Source organism: Microchirus variegatus, assembly GCF_963457635.1.
Source record: "Microchirus variegatus genome assembly, chromosome: 13".
Classification (NCBI taxonomy): Eukaryota; Metazoa; Chordata; class Actinopteri; order Pleuronectiformes; family Soleidae; genus Microchirus; species Microchirus variegatus.
Window position 1 is genome coordinate 11,842,510 of NC_139814.1, and position 3,287 is coordinate 11,845,796.

General features: G+C 39.2%; 1 protein-coding gene across 1 annotated transcript; it reads right to left on the reverse strand.

The window, feature by feature from the left end:
• Positions 1-411: 411 nt before the first annotated feature.
• Positions 412-2,874, reverse strand: rps27.1 (ribosomal protein S27 isoform 1). The gene is made up of 4 exons (XM_083900121.1): positions 2,835-2,874; positions 2,105-2,213; positions 1,884-1,994; positions 412-642 (listed from the first exon to the last, which is right to left on the reverse strand). The coding sequence occupies exons 1-4, from the start codon at positions 2,838-2,840 to the stop codon at positions 614-616; spliced, it is 255 nt and encodes an 84-aa protein (XP_083756247.1). The 5' UTR covers positions 2,841-2,874; the 3' UTR covers positions 412-613.
• Positions 2,875-3,287: the final 413 nt, after the last annotated feature.

Here is a 3,287-nt window from a genome sequence, read left to right on the forward strand (position 1 = left end):
TTTTTGGTAGTGTACTTGCCCATGTTATAAATCAGTATTTATATATTCATGATAATGTACCATTTAATACTGATCACTATTGTAAAAGGAACATGGAGGCTTTGCAGTAGTGACTGAATTTAATACTCCCCAGAGGTGAACAGATAAACAAGATGAAATCCGTATAGAATACATTTTAAAGTTAGAAGTAGAAAAACATTTGTGAGGTTCATAAGAAACTTTTCATTTTCTCCTCATGCCCCTTAGTTACCAACCAAGGGGCAGTTACTTAGTTTGTAGTCTTCCGTAAAAAAAAAAAAAATGTTTCCAGATTCTGTACTTGTGTTTTCTAGTTAAGACACCAAGAACAGTCTTTGTATCATGTGTCAAATCAGGCTCTTACCCAGTTAACAGTTTAGTAAACACACAAGCTTCACATTTAGCCAAAACAATTTTTATTAAAGAGAGACAGGGTTGGAGGGTGGAGTTACAGCATCAACGGATCTGTCAGCATAAACAGTGGAAATTCATCTGCTGCCTTCAGGTCTCTCTCTGTGAGCAGACCGATGGGTCCAGAAGCTGACATCAACCGGTCCATCCCCTCCTCTCCCCTTCAAAGCTCCTGGGAGAACAGCTAGTGCTGCTTCCTCCTGAATGAGCACCCTACCAGAGGAGACAGTGACGGGACAGTCAGTCAGCTGCCAACAAAAGGGCGGCTGTACAGTATAGGAACACTAAACTCACTGCTATTGTGTCACTCAATGCTGAGCCAAACAGAAAGTAAACATCGCTTCCGATGCATGACAAATTTCATGGTTACTAAGCGTGGAAAGAAGAGTTGCTAATGCAACAACAAAATTACACAACACCACTAAGGAGATTTAAAAAGTGTTGGTGCTCATTTCTCCAGCAGCATCAAACCTATACATGAACAATGAATTATTTTCAAATCAAAATCATAACTTGAAACTATGTAATAGTACATTGCAAATGCTGCGTTTTCTTTTTTTTCTTTTGGATTATTTTGTGCAAATTGAGGAATGTGCATTTGTATCAATGTTCTCATCCTTGTAATAAAATACAGAGTATATGGACATGTAGTAATGCTTAACCTCTTAAATCTACTACCACAGTGAAATGATATCACAAATCATATTGAAACATCTAGTAGAAAGTCACAATTAGATATTTTACCGAAATCACTTAGCCCTTATGAGACCTGAACACAGTTATGATGCAGAAAATGTTCTCAGTCTTCGAAAGGGGGAAGCCATTATGTAGCTCAACCCTTCTGCAAACTGAGGTTAATCTGGCACTGGAATGAGATTGGAAGACCACGGCAGAGGAAGTCCAGTCACTTAGCAGTGCGGCCAATGACACAACATACACACCAACTGTTTGAAATGTCTGTCAAACCAGCAAAAATAAAACTATTTCATCCACTGGCTTTCATTCACCATGTTAGTGTCTGGATTTAATGTCCTATGTTTCCCCCTGACCCTTTTTATCCACTTTATCTCAAGTGTGAGGCTCTGGAATAACCAACAAAGTTTCTACACTAGGGTTTTTCCAATAGCTGTCCTGCATGTGGCCCTGCTCCAACACACCAGAATCAAATGACTGGGTCACTATCAGGCTTTTGCTTATTCAAACCATTCCAGCCCTTTGACGGTAAATACTGAGTGAAGATGCGAAGACATCCGTTACTAATTGGTGGAATTTTGTGAGAACAATTTGAGGCTGTGGTGATTTAAGATGGTATGCTCAAATGCAGACATCACACATACTGATAAACTGAGATTCACATAAATAGTTGTGTGATTAGGTCAGAAATGAGAAAATGACCTAACGTCAAGTACACAAGCAACCCCTAACAACATGTATTACTGTAGGACAATACTGACCCTCTGTGAGACGTGCTTTGCCTCCAGTGGGCTGACACAGGACTGTGGAACAACCAACACACAGCACAACTGTCTGAGCGTGACTGAACACCGTCGTGATCTTGTAGCATCCTGGTAAAGAGAAAAAAACAGAGGTGGTTTGCATCTTCCATGGAAGCAAAGGAATCTTTAAAAAATAATAATAATTTATGCATTTGTGTGAAGAGGGATAAGTTTTATACCTGGACATTTCACATCCATAAAGTAAGAGTTAGGACTCTGGACAAGACGCTTCTTCTTGTGCCTCCTCTTCTCCTCCTCAGGGGATGGGTGCAACAAGTCTTTTGCGAGCTAAACAAGACAACAAATGAACGAAATTAATCGAAACGTATATAAATCTGATTAGACTGGGCTTCTCTGGTCAGAAATCACATACTAGTTATGCTAAAGGAAATTATAAATAAAAGACTGAAAAGTGGTGGTTTAAGTGTATACGGTAGCTGTAAAACACGCAAGTTAAGTGTTCTGTTAATACCGTCTTGTAATACGAAACGTGAAGGCTTCTCGCATGGCCTACACTTGGGTTAGATAACGCAGGCCGCGCATTTTCACACCACGAGGTCGACTCTTCAAAAATGGAGTTGTTGTAAAGTAAAATAATTGAGACATAACCTGACAACATTAAATTAACCGCTAACGCTAACTGTTAACGTGAAGTTTACCACACCGTCCATATCCTCCGCTAGACTGGCTCCATGTTTGCGATGTGCGCGCGGCCATCTTGTGTCACAATGCGCTCACAATGTGGACGACAATTCTCTAAAAAACTACGACTAAAACCCAACCAAAGCCACTAAAAATGACTTCGAATTGGTCGCTAGTGTTTTACGTGAACAATAAGTCGTGCGGTAGCCTCGCAACACACAATTAAACGGTCAAATTTGTATGGTTCAGCAGCCTGAGAATACTCACTGGCATGTTGGCGAGGAAATTGCCGTTGCCGAAAAGGAGGCTTAACCGGAAGCGAGGGCTTCATATCGGTTTGTTCCTTTGAGCACAGGCCGGATGTGACGACTGTTACAACACACGGCTGCCATATTTGTGAGGTCAAGTAGTTTTATTTTATTTTTTAAAATTAAAGATTGACACATTAACAGAATCATAAGTAGGCAGATAAACGCAATACACAGTTTACACTGGGACTCAAATGTATTAAAAAAAATAATAATAATAAAATATTGAAATGGGAGTACAAATCTAGTTATTACAGCATTTTGGATTTCAACTGAAAATAGTGCCTTCATAAATTTGGATAAGTGAATATGGTTGATTACAAACACTCCTTTTTGTGTTTTGTATTGGTCTTTATGAAATAAAAGCAATACAAAAGAGTTCAAAGTAATAGATGATGTCATTCAGAATAAA

Excerpts from the sequence above, each read along its gene's own strand:
- rps27.1 (XM_083900121.1), bottom strand. Across the intron at positions 1,995-2,104 it reads TATGGATGTGAAATGTCCAG|GATGCTACAAGATCACGACG; the intron begins GTATAAAACTTA and ends TCTCTTTACCAG. Across the intron at positions 643-1,883 it reads CAAAGCACGTCTCACAGAGG|GGTGCTCATTCAGGAGGAAG; the intron begins GTCAGTATTGTC and ends CTCCTCTGGTAG.